This window comes from Colius striatus, chromosome 3 (assembly GCF_028858725.1).
Source record: "Colius striatus isolate bColStr4 chromosome 3, bColStr4.1.hap1, whole genome shotgun sequence".
Lineage (NCBI taxonomy): Eukaryota > Metazoa > Chordata > Aves > Coliiformes > Coliidae > Colius > Colius striatus.
Window position 1 is genome coordinate 24,396,370 of NC_084761.1, and position 23,016 is coordinate 24,419,385.

The 23,016-nt window shown below is 37.0% G+C and overlaps 1 protein-coding gene across 1 annotated transcript; it reads left to right on the top strand.

Moving 5' to 3' along the window:
* The first annotated feature begins 2,111 nt into the window (after positions 1-2,111).
* On the top strand, positions 2,112-21,027 carry MYOZ2 (myozenin 2). The gene is made up of 5 exons (XM_010204259.2): positions 2,112-2,187; positions 7,179-7,348; positions 11,678-11,807; positions 13,574-13,757; positions 20,796-21,027. Exons 1-5 carry the CDS (start codon positions 2,112-2,114, stop codon positions 21,025-21,027), a joined length of 792 nt encoding a protein of 263 aa, XP_010202561.1.
* Positions 21,028-23,016: the final 1,989 nt, after the last annotated feature.

The following is a 23,016-nucleotide window of genomic DNA, read 5'->3' on the forward strand; positions in this document are numbered from 1 at the left end:
AACACATTGGGGAAGAGATGACTAGGATCTCAGAAAAATGTTTTGGCAAAGCTAAGCCTAGGAACAGAAAGCCTGAGGATCTAGGTGGACCTGTGTCTGCAGGGGGGTTGGACTAGATGATCTCTAAAGGTCCCTTCCAACCCCTACCATTCTATAATTCTATGACAGGCTGACTTTTAAGACATTGCATCATGCACATATTTTTTCTGTCTCAGAGTGCTTCTTGCTTGAAAAAATATGCACGCTGTGTTGGTGTATTTTATTACTCTCAGATTGCATTTACAGTCAGAAATCCTTTCTCCTGTCACTTAAGGATTCAAGTAACATTATGATCACAGAATCACAGAATCTCAAGGGTTGGAAGGGACCTTGAAAGATCATCTTGTCCAATCCCCCTGCCAGAACAGGACCTCCTAGAGTAGGTCACACATGAACTCATCCAGGTGGGTTTTGAATGTTTCAAGACGAGGAGACTCAACAACCCATCTGGGCAGCCTGTTCCAGTCCTGTCACACTCACAGTGAAGAAATTCTTCCTTGTAGTTCTTTAGAACCTCTTATGTTCCATCTCGTAACCTATGTCAAACAAGATCATAATTTTCCATAAGAAAAAGAAACTTCCTAGAAAAACCCCAAATCTGAATCAGAAGTAAAAAAACTTAATCTTGCTTTTACTGCCCTATAGTTCAGATAGGTCTATTCAGACAGGAGGTTAGGGACGGAATGTTTCCTTCTGCCACTGTTTGTTTCTGTCTGAAGTTGCTTGCTGTTGTGAACTCTGCATATCACACATCGTTTTGATAAATGGATACAACAGTATTCTGGAATGCTGAATATTACCAAGCTTCAAATTACTGCAGGTTTCTAATCCTAATGCACAAAGAAAACTAAGAGATTCTAAATAACAGTTTGCGAGGTGTGTGCTTGTTGAGAAATTACTCTGTATGACATACAATACTGAAAAATGTCTAATTTCTTTATCAGACCAGACTTTGTGCATCAGTCATCTGTCACTGACTTTAGCCATCAACTACTACTGAAGCATGGTTTCATCTTTCACTAAAGGATTAGTCCATACCATTCTCATCTGATATAGTCTTGCCCATCCATATATCTAACACCTTATTTTTAAATGTCTCTTTCTGATTCTAACACAGAGATCATTCTTCTCAGAGGTGATGAGGAGATGATCTGTACTAATATGAGGGGAGCATTCCATTAAATCTTCCAATAAGCTCTGAAAGAGATATAACTCTCTTTGTTGTGGGTGCACTTGAACCATTTCTGTTCTCTTCTTTCGCCAGGAAGATATGAGTGGCTGGAGTGTTTGATTCTATATATAACCAGTTGATGTCAGCTGGATGCCAGTCCCTTTGAAGAGGATCAGCCCCCAGTTTGTCTCAGTACTAGGTACCATGCAGATCCAAGCACAAGGGTAGAAACCATCCTGGACCAGGCAGGTCATCCCCATGCGTAACTAACTCCTGAAGCTTGAACTAAAGGGTTCAGATCGCTTTTTTCTGTGCAACAAAACAGTAGGGTAAGTGTAAAATTTCCTGAAATATTTTTACATTGTATATCCTACAAACTATCATATAAAAGACATTTATGTGACCTCTTGACTCTGCAAGTAAAAAGATGTTTATTTTTTTAATTAGTTGGGAATGCATTTTCAACATCTTATTTAGTTCCTAAAATTCTTTATTAGATTAAGAAATGTAAAAATGTAATATTTCTGAGATCATAAACCAAGATGTAATTAATATTGTTAGATCTGAATTTACATTTTTAATATAATGTGTAGATAGGAGAATGCCTAGACCACTGACACTGATTTTGCTACCAAGTTTATGTAGCAAATTCCAAGTCCATTCCTTTGATTCTTCTATCCATTGAAATGTGTTCTAGCATCTGTCTGCAAAGAAGAACTGCCAGTGTAAACTGCAAAATTAAAAGTGTAATATTTCTAGATCATAAATAACTAATTTCACTACTCAGCCATTCTAAACAGGCTATTAGAAATTAAAGTTGGCTGAATTGTTCAATCTGGCTCAACAATGTAAAAATGTGTTGTTTTTTTTCAGCAAGAAAAAATCGTATCAGAAAATCACAATGTTATCACATTCTGCCATGGTCAAAGAGAGGAAACAACAAGCATCAGCCATTATGGATGAAATACACAGAAATGGTATAGCACTGAACCCAACTTAATGTATATGCAATGTTCTCCAGCCATTCCCACTATAATTTTGAACCATAGAGTTTAACTCTCTTACAGCTTTGTCTCTGAGTGTTTTGCCATAAATAATATTGTGGGACTATCATGCTGCCTATGGTAACTAATCCTTTTGTAGTTGCCTCTTTTCATTTGAAAGCTATTTTCAGATGAACAACTGCTGTGGAGGAATGAAGTAATCTGACAGCTGATGTACATTCTGCTAGGATAGCCTTTCAGAATATTATTTGGGGTTAATAAGATGACTTCATTTTAAAAAGCTATCATCTAAGAAATGTTGGTCTGTATCCTCTTTTTTTTTTTTTGCTTTGTTTCATTTTGCTTTTTATATGATTGATAAACAATTTTGAAACAAATGTTTACATCTCTGTTCCTTCCTCTCAAACTCCATCTTTGTAACTAATTAATGCACAGCCACTGATTAATCTTAGATGAAGAAATTTTACTCGTCTTTTCTGTTGTTATGCTGATGAAAATGCAGACACTTATGAGAAGGTAGTTTGATTTTCTAAAACACGTTCTTATAATTATGCTTCTAGTCTGATAACTTAAGAAACAAATAACTCAGTTGGGAACACACATCTGCTTAGCTTTCCTTGGGTATGTGCTGGACGTTTTTGAGAACTTCCAGTCCTCCCCATGAAGCCTTTTTTACCATCTCTGTAAAAGATCAATGTTTTAAAAGTGATAAGTACCCCAGAAGCCTCTCTGAAAAAATATTAATATTTAGAATTTATTAAAATTATACTGTTCATATAGGATAAAATAATGAACATTAAATTCCAGTATCAAAATTTTAGGCATTTGCTACAAAGAATTTGGTGATGGTTTCTGTACTCACTGACCATTGTGACAGTATGCCCTTGAAGATTTCATTACAAGAACTCCTTTTTTCGTTTGGGTTATGGGTTTTTTTGGTATTGAAAACCCAAGTACTATATGGGCCTCAAATAGTCTGAATGAGCTCTTCAGGGGAAAAAAAAAAAAAAAGAAAAAGTCTTTCATATGTGTTTTTGTGAATTTCATATAGTAAATGTTGATACTATTTGTAGTAATACTAAGAAATCTACCATACAGTCCTTTAAATCGTTGGCATTATTGGATATCTTTGGCATTGGATAATATTTGGAAGATCATTGGCGAGTGCCAATTGGATGCTTGACATTTGTCTCACATAATATGCCCTTCTTATTATTTGCATATTAACAGATTTGCTATCATATTTGGACTCATACATGTAGACATGACAGCTTATTCTACAAGATATCCTGTGTTTTTTGATTACTGAAAGCAATACTAACTCTGTAAGTGTACATTCTAAAACGCCTCTTCTTTGGATGCCTGGTAAAAACCCCATGACACATGGTAAAAACCTCATGAAATTTCATGGAATGGGCTAATAAGAGTCTGAAATTTATAACTGTACAAGCTCAGTGAAAACAGCTAAGAAACAAAAGGATAACACAGAGTATATGGTAATTCTTTGGGACCAAATCTGAACAATTCTTAAAAAGATGAAGGAGAAATACAATTTTTAAATGGCTAAATTCAGCTCTATTAATTTTTGACATTTTCGTTTCTCTAATTGTTAATTCAACAAGCATAACCTGAGACCTGGAATGATGTAATTCACCTGGCAATTGCATATAAATTCAGTGTACTGTTTCAGCCAGTCTCACATCTATGAAACTCTCCACTGTTAATGGAGGTAAACACTAACAGAAGATTCTGCAACACAAGCCCTGGTAGCCTGGAATGACATGCAGAAAGCATACCTGCTACATTTTTATTTCAGTCTCTTTTTATTGTAATGCTTTTGTGTAAATAGTGAATCTCAAATTCCTTGTTAAAAGATATTCATAGTAGAAACAGTTGTTGATACAACAAGAAACCAGCCAGTGTCTCAAAAATTACTGATCTCTGGGCAAGACTGCTAACGACTGAAAAGAGACCTCTCCTGATGGCTTGTGAGACAGAGTATTTCAGAGAAGTTGCCATGTCATAAAATACTGCAGGAATAGACACTAATTGTAAGTCCTCTTACAGTCTCAGAAGAGAGACTGTAGTGTGGATGTAGTGACCTCCCCGACCTCTGGACCTCTGGTTTTTCATTGGCAGTCTTGGACTAATCATAACATTTCTAAGGCCACTTGGTAGAATTACACACGTATGTAAATGCAGATGTTTAAGGAAGCCCTTAGAGTTCATCAGGTTATCCTTCAATTGCACTTAACATGTCCAATTCTATACTATTTCTTAAATAGTAGCTCTTCTTCAGTAGCTCCATGATTAACTATCTTTCATGATATAGCTGAAAAAATCTTATTTCTGATAGTACAACAAGCATAATATCTGATATTCATTACTAAAAGTTAAAATCCAGATTAAGGCATTTAGAAGATTGTAAACTGCAGGATTAAAGGGGTATTAGTGAATGTAGGAGAAACTATATAAATCATATTTAAATACAATCTGTTATGATTTTAAGCACAGGACAGGAAGGACTTGGCAGGAACAAAATAAGAAATCAAGCTAAAAGGTTAAGACGTGCATTAAACTATGTATTGAACTTCCAGTATTAATTTACAATGTCTGTTTATCACATTGATGTTCTCCTTCTGTCATCCTCTGTATGTCCTCCTTTTCTCATTCTTCATCACCTTTTCTGCACTAACACTGAAACAATCCCTAGACACATCATAAAACCAGGCAGATGATTAGATTTTAGTTGGCAAAGGACTCAAATAAACTTCACACTTCTGTTTTTGGGATGCTGCCTGAACACACAATGGTACACAAGTGTAGTTTACAAAGTACCTTGGAGCCTTCAGTTAACATTAATGAGAACAGTACGTATATAAGGGAACAGCAAGGCCCCAAACAGATAACATTCATTATGTCCCAGGGAATACTGAGTGGTTTGGACAGAGACCTGCAATCATCTTGGCAACCCAGTCTCTGAGGATGTACACTCTACCCACTCAGTAAAAAGAAGAAAGGCTTTTTCTATGTGAAAATGTTGCTGATTTGAGGGGTAAAGTTCTTCCTGTGTACTAACATAAGACCACCCAAAAGTCTGTATCCCTGCAGTAATCTGGAGAAATTATAAAATCAAAGTATGACTTTTGGGCCTAAATGTCAAGCCACAGGCCAATAACTAGTGCACTTATCTCAATCACAGAGCTAAAACGCCACTACAATCTGTCACTGATATGGCTACACTGGGCAAGCTGAGTCATTTTCTTCCATGTTAAGAACTCTCTGTTATGTAGTTACCTCTTAAATAACAGGAGGTTGTTAGGATTCTTTGCACATACTATTTTTAAAGCAGAAGTGCGTGCTTCAGCTGACGATACAGTTAGCTTGCTCCAGCTTAATCTACTGCAAACACTCAATTTAAATCAGTATGAACAGAAGAAGATCAACAGTGATGCACTCCAAGGCCTGCAAACTTGTTTGATCTACTACATGGAAAACTCTTGTCTATCAGCTTTGGCTAAATATTTAATACACCTGTCTTAATTAAGTCTTCTTATATGTCAGCAAATCATATTGTTTTTCCAATATAAAGTTACTAGGACACATACGCCATGTTGAATACACGATTTACTCAAAATGAAACTCTGCATATGCAGTATAAACTGTGGCATTAGGTACCTTCAGCAGTTAATTAATTTGCAATGTTAATTTTAAACGGGGCTTTCTTGGTGCTTACTCTGGAAGCAAGATATTGTATCTACCATATAATTTGCTTTTATTTAATTTTAATGCATTAAAATATATGTCAAAGTTCAGAATTTTAAATCCTATAGGCCAAAAGAATATACGAAGAATAGAATGTCTGAAAGACATAAAAGAATGTGGATCAAAGATACATGCTAAATTAATCTAATCCTCAAAGCACACTGCATCTTCCTGTTTTTATTCCTGAAGTTTATGAACAGCTGAGGAGAACAATTTCAATTAATAAGATGACAAATATTAAAGAAAGTGGCAACAGAAAATATTTTCTTAACAATTCTGGTTTTACTGTGCAATACAATTATTGTTATATTGTTAAATTCTACAACTTTCTAAGCAGAAATCAAATTGTTCAGTGCTGAGGACATCCAGTGAAAGAGATTCAATTACTAAGCAACAGTTTGCTCATTGCCACCAGCACCCAAGTTGCCACAATATTACCATAAAGATGAATGGTAGAGTTTCAGATATTTAGAGTTCTCCATTTAAAGATGCAATTGATTTCCCCTTCCCCTGCTTATGCATTTCCATTTTCAAATACCCTAGGAGGTCACAAAAGACAACTGTTTCCTCTTAGAGAAAAAGGTAGTCATTCCTAGAAGCATGTTGTAATTCTTTGTTGGGGCTCCATTTTCAACACCTTGAGCTTTATTTTTACAGCTTCTTTAAAAATAGTTAAAAAATACTAGTTAATAAAGACTTTCTAATGCAACTTTTCTTAAAACATGCCATGGATTTCAAAAGAAAGCAGAATTTTAAAGAGTAATAGAAAATAAAATGTTTATAAGCAACAAGAAACTGGTAGATATGTTTAAAAGGGGCTATCTGCTCATCTATTCAATGCAGGATATGGAAAGTTAAGTGAAGGTTTGATGTGAGGTCAGATGGAATTTTGTTCCTGATTTCAGTGGAAGCAAGTTTTTACTAGTCTGGTATTAAGACAGTGTGTAGAACATTATAGACCTGTTTTTAATAACATCTGGATGCCATTCAACTGAAGCAAACTTTGAAAATACAGGTTTGCAGTGTTCAATATCCTGCTTCAAAATTTTGGAGGTATGATTAATTACCCTAACACCATGTAAAGCTATGCTATGTGTTAGATAAGCATGCATTAACACATTATTGGATTTCAGGTGTGGGATATGCAATATCAGGCATTTAAGAAAAACAGAGGTATGTATTTATCCATTGTATTGCAGTCTCACCCAGCTTAAACCTTGGAAAAAAGGTCAGCATCCCCAGAGATATCATGGTAGAAGAACTATCGACACTCAGCAACAGAGGTGCAAGACTCTTCAAGAGACGTCAGCGTAGATCTGACAAATACACATATGAAAATTATCATTATGTAGCAAACAAGCCAAGAAATGTGAGTATTTTGTAATAATTTATTAACAAAATAATGTGAGACCAGCTTGGGTTGCCTTAGTGCTCGTAAGATACATTTTGAATGATTGATTTGAAGTTTCAAGCATAAGAAAAGCAAAATTCTGTACCAGAATGAGGCTAACATGGAGTGAGCCATTTGTATTTTATTGAGCTCCTACAGACAAATAAAAAAAATCTGAAATCTTAAGAGTTAAGGACATTAGATTCAAATAATTCTCATTCAAATCTTAGGTTACCAGTGATCAGAGTTCTTCTGTAATAATTTGCTTGTTGACAACTGAAAATTAACAAGGCAATGTGAAAATTAACTAGATAATGATATTCAAAAGATTGGAGAAAATAAGTGTCTGTTTCATGCAATCATTAAGTATTTTTATTAAAATAGGTTCACAGAATCACAGAATCTCAAGGGCTGGAAGGGACCTCGAAAGATCATCTAGTCCAACCTCCCTGCCAGCGCAGGACTACCTAGAGTAGGTCACACAGGAACTCATCCAGGTGGGTTTTGAATGTCTCCAGAGAAGGAGATTCAACAAACCATCTGGGCAGCCTGTTCCAGTGCTTCCTCACCTGAACAGTGAAGAAGTTTTTCCTCATGTTTCTTTGGAACCTCTTATGCTCTAGGTTGGTGGTCTCAGTGTGGTTCCCACACAGTAAAATGACTTTCACAACTAGCACTAATACACTTCTGCTCCACATGCCTCAACAGGGAGAAAAAGCATGGAGCTTGTCACCGAAAGATGCATTGGTCCTTTGGGAACTGGGTTAAAGCATTAGTGATTTTCTAGGAATCCTCATGGCAGGGACTAAACTCATCTGATGTGTGTCTCATCTGTGGCATTTAAAAAATATTTAAACCTTTTGTTAACCTCTGAAAATGAGACAACAATATTCATAAATTTTACCTATATCTCCAATGTGATGCAAAGTTCAATGAATGAACTCTGCCCAGTCAAATGCAGTATGCAAACAACTCTTCTGATTCGATTCCACTATTTTATTAAATTATGTTTCTCAGTTACATTTTTGCATTCCCACCAATTTCAGATACAAAGGTACACAACTAAAGAAGCTCTTAAGCTTATTGGGCAAGCTTGACACTCATAAGTCAATAGGACCTTATGGGATGCATCCAAGAGTGCTGAGAGAGCTGGCTGATGTGGTTTCTAAGCCACTCTCCATCATTTCTGAAGAATTATTGAGGACAGGTGAGGTGCCTGAGAACTGGAGAAAAGCCATTGTCACCCCAGTCCATAAAAAGGGCTGGATGCCGACCCAGGAAACTACAGGCTGGCCAGCCTCACATCCATCCCTGGAAAGGCAATGGAAAAACTCATCCTGAATGTTGTTCGTAAACATACAAAGTAAAAGGTGGTTAGCAGAAGAAATCAACATGGATTCAACAAAGGGAAATTCTATTTGACCAACCTGATAGCCTTCTACGAGAGCATAACTGGCTGGCTAAATGAGGGAAGAGCAGTGGATGTCATCTTCCTTGACTTCAGCAAGGCTTTGACACTGTCTCCCATAACATCCTCATCAGAAAGCTCAAGCAGTGTGGCTTGGATGAGTGGACAGTGAGGTGAATCGAGAGCTGTCTGAATGACAGAACCCAGAGGATGGTGATCAATGGCACAGAATCAAGTTGGAGGTCTGTGGCCAGTGGAGTTCCACAGGGATCGATTCTGGGGCCAGTCTTGTTCAACATCTTCATCAACGACCTGGATGAGGGGACAGAGTGTACCCTCAGCATGTTTCCCACTGACACCAAACTGGGAGGACTGGCTGATTCCCCAGAAGGCTGTGCTGCCATTCAGCGGGATCTCCACATGCTTGAGAGTTGGGCAGAGAGGAACCTCATGAGGTGCAACAAGGACAAGTGCAGAGTCCTATGCCTTGGAAGGAACAACCCCATGCACCAGTAGAGGCTGGGGATTATCTGCCAGAGAGCAGCTCTGCAGAGAGAGACTGGGAGTCCTGGTTGATAACGTTTGTAACCATGAGCCAGCAATGTGCCCTCGTGGACAAGAAGGCCAATGACATCCTAGGATGCATCAAGAAGAGTGTGGCTAGCAGACTGAGGAAGTTTCTGCTCTCCCTGTGCTCTGCCCTGGTGAGGCCTCATCTGGAGTACTGTGTCCAGTTCTGGGCTCCTCAGCTCAAGAGGGACAGAGAACTTCAGGAGAGAGTCCAGCGCAGGGCCACCAAGATGATCAGGGGACTGGAGCATCTTTCATATGAGGAAAAGCTGCGGGAACTAGGGCTGTTTAGTCTGGAGAAGAGAAGGCTGAGGGGGGATCTCATTAATATTTAAAAGTATATAAATGGCGGATGTCAAGAGGTTGGGGCATCCGTTTTTTCTATTGTATCTAGTGACAGGACAAGGGGTAATGGGATGAAGCTGGAACACAAAAAGTTCTATGTAAACATAAGAGAAAACTATTTTACTGTGAGGGTAATGGAGCACTGGAACAGGCTGCCCAGGGAGGGTGTGGAGTCTCCTCTGGAGGTCTTCAAAACTCACCTGGACATGTTTCCTGTGTGACCTGATCCCGGTGGACCTGCTTCTGCAGGGGGGTTGTACTAGATGATCTCTAAAGGTCTCTTCTAACCCCTACCATTCTGTGATTGTATGAATTCGTCCCAGTACTTTTACGCTACTTTCAAGATGAAAAGACATGAAACAAAAGTCAATTATTATTAATTAACCTAGAGAGTATTTCTTGTAGAAGAGTAATTTTCTTTCTCTGAAGGTTTTACAACTAATCATTGCACAGATGGTGCTATGATTGTGTTAGCTTTCAGTCCCTACAGAATCATTTTGATTCAATTCTAAAATATTTTTGTTCCCTCCTTAAAAAAGCAAATCTTTATATTTTATTGACTATAAAGGGAAATACACTTGTAATACTATGGTGTTAACATTTCCCATAAGGAAAAAAAAAAACTTTACTCAAAAAAAGGTACATCTTAATATCCCATGTCGCAGAAGATTTTTTTTTTAGCTATTTTGAGTTTGCTTGATCACTCACTCAACAGAAATTAAATTTCACATGGATCAAGTGGAATCCCATTTGAGTTTTGACAAATCTGCCTTTTAAAAATAAATCCATACAAAACAAGTCCCAGATAAAAAATCTGAGTAACTCTAAACTATTATTAGAACAATATTATCTAGAAGCTCACCTATGAATAGTTCCTCCCATTTCTCCCTCTACTGAGTATTAGAAGCTGTATAGATAAATTCTGAGCACACCACCATCAATCTGGTCAGAGTTTCTGTATGCAGTTCCATGTTTTTGCTCCAAAGGCTGACACGTCAGTTCCCCTCTAGTCTACTTCTTCCACAAAACCACAAAGAGTACACATGTTGAACATCCAATACAATATTCTGATGTGAAAAAATTATGTCTTTTTTGTTTCTCTTCCCTTCCCATTTAGCCACCACTGGTGTTGTCTTCATAGTCTTTACAATTCTGTGTGCCAAAATTAATCTTTTTAACATATTTCAGGGTGGCTAGAAAATATTCTGCCTTGATCCTTTTTTTCAAGTTTGAACAGGTATTATTTGCTTGCTCCTCTACTTTAAGAAACTCTAAAATAGTCTATATTTAAATTGCTTTTAGCTTATGTGTCATAGCTAAAATAAGATACTGACTTATTATGAGACTCTAGTCCTCTATTTATGTAACAATGATGAAGCCTTTGGATGTTTCCTTAGAAGCAATGACCCAACAGGAGGGTGGAAAATAACAGCATATCATCAATCTCCACAAAGTGACCTGCGCTGAAGTTGTTATTTCTATGACAAATAAAGGAAAACAAAAACCCAAACAAAAGCAATTCAATAAATGCAGTGAAATTTCAATGGGAAGAGATGCTTTGAAGAATCAGTGCTTTGAAACTCAGATGACTCAAACTTGCAAGATTTCTTAAATCTTTGGGTGGCTAGTGTGCTCAAGCTCACACCACTTCCAATCCTTTCCACAAAGCATTCACACACATGTAATACAGACATTGAAAATTGTGCTAAGATATCATTCTTAACACCAAAAAATTATAATTTTTTGTTTACATATGCAATGTAAGAGAATTGTGAAACTGTTTCATCTTCTGGGTGACAGACAGAAAATCCTGAGGAGTGTTATCTAGCAAACAGGATACCAAACGGCAGGACAGTAGGCCTTTGGATAGTATATCCTGGGTCTCAGATCTGGGGCTGTAAACGCCAACCCTCAACAGAGAATCAGAGAGGCGCTTTTTTTTTCTGCCTGTGTTGTGATTGATACTTATTTCTATTTGAATACAGCGTGGAGAGCCTATACAGAGTGTCAGAATGGATGGCCTTAGTGTGGAGGGAATTCCCCAGCATGCACCAATGACACCTCCTAATACACCTGATCCCCGGAGCCCACCACATCCTGACAACATAGCCCCAGGTAATATATGAGTTTACAGACATTGAATCTATTTAATTCTTATGTCAGAGCAGAAGAAGGATGTCTTTATAAAGCGGTATCTTCAACAAGAATTTATTCATGGACTTACTATAAGAAAGCTATAAATTTGAGTCAGGTGAGTAACCACAATCTCCCACAGAAATGTGCTCTTCAGTTGCTTCGGTTCGTTCTCAAAGATTTTATACTTTTGTACTACTTCTCCCTAAACTGAAAACATACACTAATATCAAGAGAGACTGCTTCTTTATTTACTGGTCTTATAAACCTTGAGATACAGATCCTCAGATTTAAAATCAGATTAATATACTGATTTTTCCTTGCCAAATCACTTTGTTTCTAACATGTCCCACATAACTCAACATTCTGAAAGTTATCCACTGTAGTTTAATTACCCATAAATGTACATTTGAAGTCACTGTAAGTTTTGCCAGAAACCTTTACAGAAGAGTAACTTAAAAAGGAGTTTGCCTCTGGCTGCATAAACTGTTCTTTTTAAGTCCTTAACTGTGAGGGTACTGTTGTCTTTATTTAAAGCAGTGAGCTACAAGAAGGCTTTATTATGTATTTTTTAAAGTCTAGAGAAGGGTAATTTGTTTTAAATAATTTATTCAGTGATATAGCCCTTCTTCCTGTTGATGAATTATCCATGAGCAGACTGTGGTTTTTACAAATTCATTCTTTGTTCAGAATTACTCAATGCATGTTTTGTGCAGACCTTTTCCAGTCTATGCAAACTAGGTCAATGCTACTCTGTTATGGACTGCTAAGACTCTGTGCATCCAGTGGTCAAATATAATGCAAACAGAGGCAACTTCCATTGCTAAGACACGACAGAAATCTTCAAGTCTTTCTTTAGGCAGAAAAGGTCTGGCAAAAGGAGTAGACATGAAACCAAAGGAGCTTTTTAAGCTTATAGAAGGAAACTGCATTAATTTAATGAGCTAGATGTAGTGGGAGGGTAAAAGAGTAGAACAGATTGCCCTTGTTTTAGAAATAAATAGTATAACTCTTATAATTGGATAATCCCTTGCTGGTTTTAATTCTTTAAATTGTACATTAAGGACTGGTGGCCTCTGTCAACTCTCCCCCCACCCCTGGCCATTTTGTACTTGGCTTAAGAAGAAATCACACTGAATATGGAATTTATTTATTTAGTAAAATAAATACTGATTCTGATCACAGACTGTTCATCCTGTGATTATGCAGAGAAAACAACTATTTCTTCACTTTTTCAGATGATCAAAAGGACCAGAGAACCAAGTAGGAAGGGCATTGTAAAGCATCTAAGGCAGAGGCAAAGACAAAAACTCCATCAAAATGGCTGTGATCCTAAATCCTTTTAATATTGTCAGAAAAAAAATCTCCCAAAGACTGTAGAATTATCTTAGTTTTACCCAAATGGTTGTTTAAAAATTCTTTTTTGATCATTCAGCCGAAGAGTTGTGTAGCTATAGTTTAGTTTCCAACACATGCTTATAATGATAGAAACAAATTTATAAAAATCTAAAATAAACTTCACCTCCAAAGAGGGTGGAATACATTGTAGTAGTTACCTAAAAGGCTACAAAACTCCCCCTGCCATCTTTCTGGTTCCTTGTAGCTTTGGCCAGGTGACTTGAACCAATTGTTCATTTTACCTAACTGTGAAATGATGGTTATGCTACTTCCTAGTTATATAGGCTGCTGATAAGGAAGCACAAAATGCAAAGCATTATTGTAAGGATTTTGCCTTGATCTCCTTGCAGGATATTCTGGACCACTGAAAGAAATTCCTCCTGAAAAGTTCAACTCTACTTCTGTGCCAAAGTATTATCAATCTCCTTGGATAGAAGCCATTAGGGATGATCCAGAGCTGCTGGAAGCTTTATATCCTAAACTTTTTAAACCTGAAGCAAAGCCAGAACTACCTGACTACAGAAGCTTTAACAGGTAATTCTGAATGGACACTTAATTTTACAGTGCAGAGAAGAATTGCTATGAAATGAAACATTTGCAAGTGTATGCATAAACATGAAGGTGCTCACAGATTACAAATGGTAAACTAGAGTATAAAGGAAAAAAATAGTCTCTCCCTAGAGTATGAACCCAAAATTAAATTGTAGAACTAGGAATGTAAGTTGAAATGTTCAAAATACTGAAAGAAAGGAAGAAAGTATCAGAATCCAGTGTACTCAACAAATGGGAAACTTAGGCTACAGCAACGCCTTAAACTCCTTTTATATTTCTGTTGTTGAATTCAATACAGGATCATAAGATCTATCAGGGAAACAGTAAAATTTTTTAATACAACTCTCATGGCTTGTTTTTTAAACAATGATAGTACAATGAACTTTATCCCTCAACCAATCCCTCACATGAAATAGCAGATTCCATATTTTATTGCATTTAACATTTTTTATATCTTTTACAACCTTTGGTAACAATTAAGAAATAAAACATTTCAAGTAGACAAACATTTAAAGTAGAACGGGATCTGAGAGTAAAGTTGATTTGCATAGTAACTAGTATACTAAGACTTTCAGTAGACCTTCTAGATATTTGGACAATATTGATTTTAAACTATTTTGAAAATTTTAAACCACATTTTTACTTTTGTCTTTTGTTTTTATTCATACCATTCACAATATCTTTATTTATGAAAGCTATGGGTAATTTTTTTAACCCCTGCTGATAGCTGAGACAAACCAAAACCCTTTCTTAAAACAACAGACTTAATCTATCAAAAATGGCTCACAGCAATATAAACTTAGAGAAAAATATCACAAGCACCACTTGTGTTCCTGCCATTAAGGTGGGCCTCAACTATGACTGCAAGGACTAAAAAATTACACCGTTCAACATCAAAACTGTCATTGCAGACACTACACTAATTATGATTTCCTAACAGCAATATACATTAACATGTTAATAATTAAGTCTGTGTGGCACACTCTTCTCAACAGACAAAACTGCAAATACAAGAGAGATGTGCCACAGCTGCTACCACTGGAACAGTAACAGCACAGTTTATGTACTGTGGTTAATGGTAACTGGAAAAAAAACAAACCAAACAAAAAATGGTCAATGATACTTACTCGTATAATAGAGATAGAATCAATTCTCTCTCCCACAAGAAAGAATCTGAGTCCAGCATGCAAGCTGCTGCTGTGAAAGACTAGATCGTTTAGGGCACAGACACTCCATTAATAGGGTTATGTGTCTTGAGATAGTATTTGATGTTTTTTTGTGGATTTTTAGCTGCTCTGTGGTTCCATGTTCAGTTGGTTGTCCTCTTTACAACACTACCTGTTTGGATTTCTTTCTACAGAGATTTACTCTATGTACAACATGGCAGAATTGTAGCTCACCATAGTCTGAATTTTTTAAACGTGTGTGCATTCATATAAATAAAAGGTCAACATTTTCCCCTGTAACTGCCATAAAAATATAAAATCTGGCACATAAATCCAGATCCAGACTGTAACATTGGTAAATTCAAAACACAGGGCATACAAATATAATCCACCACAGCTCTCATACTCATGGAAAAGATCTGCATCTGGAAGAAAATCAAATGATGCCAGGTGGACCTAGAAAAGCTGTAACAGACACTACACCAAGATTTATGTTTCCTAGCAAGAAAGAGTAGATCCAAAAAGAAAACTGAGCACTCTTAAAATTGAAATTCAAGATATTAGCGTCTTAGAGAGGATTTTACAAACGTGACTTAGGTTTCTACACTCTTAAAAATGTGCAGGAGAGTGAGGCATCTGATTATGGTATTCAAAACAGACAACACACTGCATGCCAAGCTGACCAACAGAGAATATTACAGAGAAGGCTAAATGTGACTTAAATTTCTATTTTCTAAGGACACCAGCACCTAATTCTGTCTGCCTATCTTCAAATTAGGCCTAAATTAAGGTAATCTTCTCGAAAACCAGAGCAAGAATCACATATATTCTTTTAAAATTTGGATAGACAATAAGGTTTGTTTCTTTGGAAAGAGTATTTTCCTAAAATGTGGCCAGCTTGGATTTATTCCTATAGAGATGTCAAACCCTAGGAGAGGTATAACAACCTGATTTCTGTCTCTTCCAAGGAGGAGGTGGGAACACTATTAAGACCTATGCAATAGTACAGAAAATAATAAACCTCTCTGGGTTAGAGAGGCTAAACATCTTTCTCTGGCTGAAGAATTAAGAAACTCACAGGAAAGAGAAACCTAAGTCTACATCTGAGATCCCAGATATTTCAGTGCACTTTCCTTAATTACTGTTTATAGTAAATTAAACAGATTTAGGAGCGGAAAACAAGGCCTACACTTCTCTGGTATTAGTGTGGCCTGATGTCTAGGCTAAGAGTCTACTCTGTCTAATACAAGTAATTTTTTTATTTCTGGGTAGCATTTTTGCTGGAATACTATATGTGAGCAATGAGGTCCACTCTTACAAAGAGACACCCACAGACTGAAGAGAAACCAAATGTCTTGCAGAACAGCTCTAGTCACAGATATATGATTATTTGACACAAATGTTCAACAAATCCATGGATTTTGAGTGAACGTGCCTTGATGAGCTATTTTACTCAAAGCTCGCTCAGGTAGCCTATTGTGTGTGCTTTCAAGTATGGAAGTTTAGGTAAAAAGATTATTAATTAGAGAATCACAGAAGAGCTTTGGTGTAACAGGTACAGCTGCCAGTATAGCTAAGATAAAGGCAGATCTGAGCATTTTTATATGTAAACCACTAGGTATATCAGGAATTTAGAAGCCTATGGGCTTTGCCCATAAGTTGAGATAACTGTTTGTACTTCTGTGTTTAGAGTCTACTAAGTCATTCTGTGCAACTAGGTCCCACTATCCTTAACTTCCTTTATTGCAGTCTTGGAGAGAAAGCAAATGAGGCTGCATTAAACAAAGTGCAGTATAAAGGCACCATTTTGTTATCAGTGAGGGTATGAACCAAGGCTTTCTATCATGCTTCATCATAAAATGACGTATCATTACGTTTATTCTCCTGGGAAACGCTGGTACAGTCATCATTAGTCAGGAGGGGGTGTAGTTAACAGTCTGATGCATAGGACTGCCAAAGGAAATGGGCCCAAAATTCTTCCCAGTTCATTCAGTGGTAATTGTTAAAATGGCATTCAGTCTCTACACACCATATTCAGGTTCCTTTCAGCTTTCCTTATTACACAATAAACTGTAAAAGCAACACAACTTTAGCAGATAGGAGCATCTCGAGTGTTAGAACAGATGCACATATGCACAGTTTAAAAGCATATTCAAAGGTAAACAGAACTCAAGCTGGTTGTTTTTTTTCCCACTGACAGCAATAAAGAGGTGACTCTGGAGCCTGTAGCAGAGCCATTTTCATAAAAGTAACAGAATCAGAACTAACATATTCATAGAGATATTAGTTGGGGTCCAGTATGCATTGTATGCTGCAGAGATCTTGCAAGGCTGGCAGGTCAATGAAGGAAGAAGAGGCGGCAGTAAATGTCAGGCACATTTGCCTTCTGAAGCAGGGCTTACTGTGAGATAGCCAGTAATGATTTAACAGCACATAGCACTAGACACAGTGCATGACCAGAGAAACTGGATTCTGATGACTGCCGAATACTGTCCAGGCTACCTTTTCTTCTCCTGGATGAAAATGAATCTGTGCTAGCAGAGAAATGCTGCAGAAAAGAGCCATGCCACCTGACCTCTTGTGGAGATTAATTCCTATTAGGATTGAAGAACTATTTACTAATGAAATATTTTCTTGCATTTTTTACCAGTGTGAAGGACCTAGTAATCACCTACATTTGTTGAGGAGTTTGTAATATTACTTAAATTAGTACCTTTACTCCATCTGCTTTCTTGGAAGATGCATAAAATGTCAAAGCTAGGATTATGAGTAACATACAAAGTACTACATCTTACTCACGTAAAACAAACATGTCTGACAAGTTCTGCCTCTCCTACCAGATGCATTCTTGCTCAGCCTTCTCAGTTCCCAAAGACTACTGTTTCAAAACCACTACAGGAATCCAGTCTGTCTGGACTAGGCTCTGTTTTTATTGATTAATGGATTCTGAACTCTATTGCAAAAATGCCGAGATCCCAAGCCTCAAAGGAATTCTGGGTGCTAACTGTAAGTGATGTGAGATTAGTGGAAGCTGGGTGCTTAGCCAGTTCCTTAGCTCCTAAATACTTCTTAGATCAGCATCAGCTCTTACACTAAGCTAAGTTCTGAGCATTTTACAGGGTCAGGTTCTTTGTTCCTATGCTTCCTTTTTTTTTTTTTTTTTTTTTTTCACAGAATTAGCAATAAGCAGTATGTTCTATCACTCTCATTTTGAAATCTGGAACTTAACAGTTTTTGTAATTATGTAATTGAAGGTGCTAATCCAATACAGCTAAAACATTTATTCAGGCTTTCCCAATAATCAACTACAAGTCGACTCCTATGTTGAGACAATATAATGTTCAATAAGACCACAGGGGAAGAAGAAAAAAACAACCTGCTTAAACAATTGCTAAAAATAAATGTGGTTATGCCTGCTGTTGTTAAATCATGCACCTACTTTTTAGGAATATGCAAAGTGAATATTAAAACATCTCTTACACTTCCTAGTATCACTTCCTATGGCTCTGAACCAGCATTTCCGCCCTTTCTATAAGCAATGACTACTGGAATTTTTTAACCATGAGTTTTTGGCTTCTACACAATGACTCAGACCTCAAATGATACAGTTGATGTGCATACAATATAGGTCATTTCAACACTATGTTGTCAGACAAGTTATTGCTCGCAAAACTATACTGCTGCTCTTAAGGAAAATTAACATCTATTAGCCAATTACGGTATTCTTCCTTATGTTGATCATCATGTGCTCTGACTGGCATGCAGGAATACATACTTCTCTCAGCTCTGAGGCCAGACTTCATATGGAAACTACAAGGAGTTTTTCATAGAACACCCTCCTGTATCTGCTAGCTATAGAAACATGCTGGTTTTAAACCACAAAAATATTACAAAGAGGAAGTTTTACAATATAGGATTGTTTTACATTTTATACAGCTATTATTAGTGTGTTTAATTTGCATATTGATGAGAATCAAATATTACAACAATGTGAGAATGTGTATCGTAATTAGAGCAGCAATTAAAACAATCTTTATTATCCTGTAAGAAGTGGATCACTACTTTACTCTGTGCCAATTACCAAACAATTATTTTTAACCAGTATCATACGGTATCCAGTTTGACATTGTGACCTAGAAGACAATTTCACAACAAAAGCTTGATACCACTGGCACTTTGTACAAAGAATTTCCTTTGACCTCAAGAGGGTTTAATGCCTGGACTGGCTGCAGCTGCAGTATCTTCAATTGAGAAACAGTTTTAGAGCTTAATCCAAAGCAGTGTTCTTCTCTCAGTAAGTGTGCATGCCCAGAACGTTCACTATTTTTAATATCTGACAAGATTGACCCTTTGGAGTTAACACCATCCCTTGCAACAAATGCTGCTCAGACTGAAATTCCGTGAATTACCTGTGTAATGACAGAGAAGCACCATTTATCTTAGGTCACGGATTAATTTTTCTGAATTAATCTCTTTTGTGTGTGTGTGTACTTAAATCTCTCTGGGCTTTATCTATAGTTATCTCACTGAAAATCCTAGTCAGATCTTCAAATGATCTCTTTTAGTTTCTATTGGTATTAATTTCTCTGGGCTTCTGCTAAAATACCTGGAGACACTGGAAACATATACCAGCAGAACCATTGTTTTGTATTAAACACAAAAACCTACCAAGGTCTGGTGAAATTCCATCTCAACAAATATTCATTTTCACATGCCACCGTGTATCTAGCTTTGTGCATATCAAGTGTTGCTTAAAAATGTGACACGCTTAACTGGCCAAAATATATCGCAGCAAAGTTATGCAGCTGATCAAAATGCAGAGCACACAAAATAGTCAGTTTTGTCATATTTGCTTATACAAAGGAGTCTTGAAAAAGTGACAGAAAATCTCAGGGGCTGTTTTTTTTCAGCCTACAAACCTGAGAATATAGAATAATAACAGGAGGTATCTGGAACTACTGTTTCAAAGTATTTGCAAATGTATGGAACAGTCAGCTCCTGCTTAGTATTTCTTATCTTTTGGTTTCTCAAGCTTCCTGAAGGAACGTTTACATTTACATAACATGAAAAATACTGGCCAAGGACTAGGGTCCAAATTCAGCCAGTTTGTCAAGGTTTATTTGTATAAACATTTTAATCACAAATAAAGCTGCTGTAAGAAGTCCTCACTCATTTTCCTCCTTTCCAGAGCCTGTTGTCTTTGGCTGTTCCTTTCTGCTTCACATTAGGCTTTACTGCCTCCTCAACTTGCATTGCTACAATTGTTTCAGTTTAATGATATAAACCAGACTGCTGAAATAATTAGGATTTTTAAATGCTTCATTGTTTTAAATGGCCTTTGTTTAACCCAGATCAAGTAAATGATCTGAGTTTATACCACACCCACATACATTCTAACTGGTACAACAATATGGTGCTGAAGTATAGTGTAGTGGGAGGAACATGCAACTAGGGATAGGAGAAAATGGGGTGAGAACTTCCTAAACCAATTGTCTGTTAGAGAGAATGTGATGAACCATGTTTTCAGACTTATCAACTTATCACCAACAAAATAAGTATAGTAACTGTGACTCACCAATGAGAGAGCTTTCTTGCAACATCTTTTTCTGTCAGCTTTTTGAATTTTGAAGAAGGCTGAAGGTTTGCCTAGAGGAGAATAAATTGAATCTTTAAGAGAACTTGCCAGAACAGCAATCAGAATACTTTTCATCACAGTTTGAAAATATAAACAAGAAATTGTACTAAATCTCTATCATTAAATTAGCTTCATGGGGTTTTTTTTCAGATCCTGGGATGAAAAGAAAACAAGTATTTTTTGAATCACATTTTACTTTTATTTCCCTAATGTTTACAGAGTTGCCACTCCCTTTGGTGGTTTTGAGAGAGCATCAAAGCTGGTAAAATTCAAGGTACCAGATTATAATCTACTGATGCTAAATGATCCCAGATTCATGATCCTTGCAAACCCTCTTGCTACCAGAAGATCCTTCAATAGGACTCCTAAAGGATGGACGTCTGAGAATATTCCTGTAGTGTTCATTCAGCCTTCAGATTCCAACACCGTTCCAGAAACAGAGGACCTGTGAGAGAAGTTGCACTCTACATCATAAAAAATGCTGAAAGCTGCACATCCATGTATTTTTGGTCCAATATTGCTGAAGGCTACTGAAAAATTTTTTCCTTGGCAGCTGGATTATAAGCAATAATGTCTGATGCAATGTCTTTTCTCTGGCATCTAGTTTCATCTGTAGACATAAATAAAGTAATTTGGCAAATGCAAGTGATATATTTTTTTGTTTACCTGTTCTTTTATTTTCTAAAATCTCTGCTTGCCACTTAAGAACAAGTGTGTTAAGAAACAAAAAGTGGTAGTACTGTCAAGGGTTTTGATGCGTCCAACCCTCCGCCAGAGCAGGACCACCTAAAGCAGATCACAAAGGAACTCATCCAGGTGGGTTTTGAATGTCTCCAGAAAAGGAGACTCAACAGCCCATCTGGGCAGCCTGTTCCAATGCCCCATCACCCTCACAGGGAAGAAATTGTTCCTTACGTTTCTTTGTAAGCTCTTATATTCTAGCTTGTACCCATTGCCTCTTGTCCTACAAATTAATGAGGTCATCCGTCAGTCTCCTCCAAGCTGAAGAGCCCCAGCTCCCTCAGTCTTTCATCAGAAGGCAGATGCTCCACTCCCTTACTCATCTTTGTGGCCCTGTGCTGAACTCTCTGAGCACCTCCCTGTCCCTCTTGAACTGAGAGGCCCAGAACTGGACACAAGATTCCAGATGTGGTCTCACGAGGGCAGAGGGGGAGGAGAACCTCCCTTGACCTACTAACTACAGCTCTTCTACTACGATGACGCAATGACAAAATTCTTAACTTTGGCTTGAAAGCAGGGTTGGGAAAAAAAGGTTGATTTATCAGAGAGCACTGAGTCTGATTGCTCTCTGAGTACAGCCTGCTCAAGATAAACTCTGACAAATCAACCTTTTTTTTCTAACCCTGCTTTCAAGCCAAAGTTAAGAATTTTGTCATTGCGTCATTCACAGTAGGTGATTCCTTTCTGAATCTTACACAACTCTAATTATTCACATCAATATCCACGTCATCTGGATTTGTTTACAGAAAATGCAGTAAATTTGGCAATGACAAAGACTATACAGTGGTATGAAAAAGTACAAAGGTATTTCCTGGGTAAGTCTAGAATGTGTTAACTAAAAACCCACCAACAACTGGTTATGTCAAACATTCCACATTAGTATCACTGAGCTAGGTTACCTCAAATGATTTTGTTACTAGAAAGAAATTTCATAGACCTTTTCCCCTACAGACATACTCTATACTGGGAATTAAAAGCATGTGAGTTTTCTTGCTCTTGATACGCTGGCAAACTCTGACATTTCAGAAATACATGTATCAGACTACACAAAGGGCAGGAAAAAATCAGTAAGTGGGTGCTGTTTTTCAGTGTCATTTTCCAGGTTACAACTACATTCTAGTAAGAGGCAATTAATAATTGCTTGTTTCCAAATGCTTTCATGTTTGAAAAGTATCCAACACTTGCAGGTTGGATGTCCTAATGTACAGTTTGGTTTGTATATGTCATATTTTGAAACAGGATATCTAGGTTCAATCAGTAGGCCACTCTCATGTATTCTAGATGCTTCTCCAGGGCATTATGATCTCAGAGAATGCATGCAATATCCAAGAGGTTTCTGGGTATCTCATATACTAATTTTTCCCTTAAATCGGAGTATTCCTAAAATGCTACAAACTCTACAGTAACATATTGAGCTAATTTAATCTCAAAATTATGACAGTAAACAAAAAAAATACTGTTTTTCTGGATATTTCCCTTGATAATGGTTGTTATGATGCTGAGCTACAAAAGTGAATGTTTCAGAAGAATCTCAAAAGATGAATAAAATACTGGTAGAGTGCAACTTAAAGTAGAATCAACAAATGATCAACAAATGTTTGTCTATATTTTTGTGGATCAAATTTGTGTCTATAAAAATGATTTCCACAATTCAAATCTGACTTAAGGCAGGTAATTCTGTCATATATTAAGACAAAGG

Coding starts and splice junctions, on each gene's coding strand:
- MYOZ2 (XM_010204259.2), top strand. CDS start 2,112: ATGTTATCACATTCTGCCATGGTCAAAGAGAGGAAACAACAAGCATCA. Junction 2,188..7,178: donor GGATGAAATACACAGAAATG/GTATAGCACTGA, acceptor ATTGTATTGCAG/TCTCACCCAGCTTAAACCTT. Junction 13,758..20,795: donor GACTACAGAAGCTTTAACAG/GTAATTCTGAAT, acceptor TAATGTTTACAG/AGTTGCCACTCCCTTTGGTG.